Below are 278 nucleotides of genomic sequence, written 5' to 3' on the forward strand. Positions count from 1 at the left end.
CCTTGGCGGGGGCCCCGGCCTCCTTGGTGTCGCCCTTGGCGGCGGGCCCAGCGGGGGCCCCGGCCTCCTTGGTGTCGCCCTTGGCGGCGGGCCCGGCGGTAGAAGTCATCACCGGCGGCTTGGAGGTCTGGATGGGCTGAAGGGTCGTTCTGGATGACAATGTCTCATTTTTCTTCTGCTGTGTGGCCGGCTGATTGGGCTTGGAAGTAGACAGGAATGCCTGTCCACCTGCTCGGAGAGCAGAGGCACAACAGCTGTGAGCACCCACCCAGGGAGAT

The 278-nt window shown here is 65.5% G+C and overlaps 1 protein-coding gene across 1 annotated transcript in view; it reads right to left on the minus strand.

Annotated features, from left to right (window-relative positions):
- TGOLN2 (trans-golgi network protein 2) overlaps positions 1–109 on the minus strand; it is a 17,534-nt gene extending 17,425 nt beyond the window's left edge. Inside the window, exon 1 of the mRNA XM_019501306.1 lies at positions 20–109. Coding sequence (XP_019356851.1) covers positions 20–109 — 90 coding nt within the window. The remainder of the gene's footprint in view (positions 1–19) is intronic.
- Between the last annotated feature and the right edge of the window lie 169 nt (positions 110–278).

Source organism: Gavialis gangeticus, unplaced genomic scaffold (genome assembly GCF_001723915.1).
Source record: "Gavialis gangeticus isolate Ggan-Ray unplaced genomic scaffold, GavGan_comp1, whole genome shotgun sequence".
In the NCBI taxonomy this organism is placed as follows: Eukaryota; Metazoa; Chordata; order Crocodylia; family Gavialidae; genus Gavialis; species Gavialis gangeticus.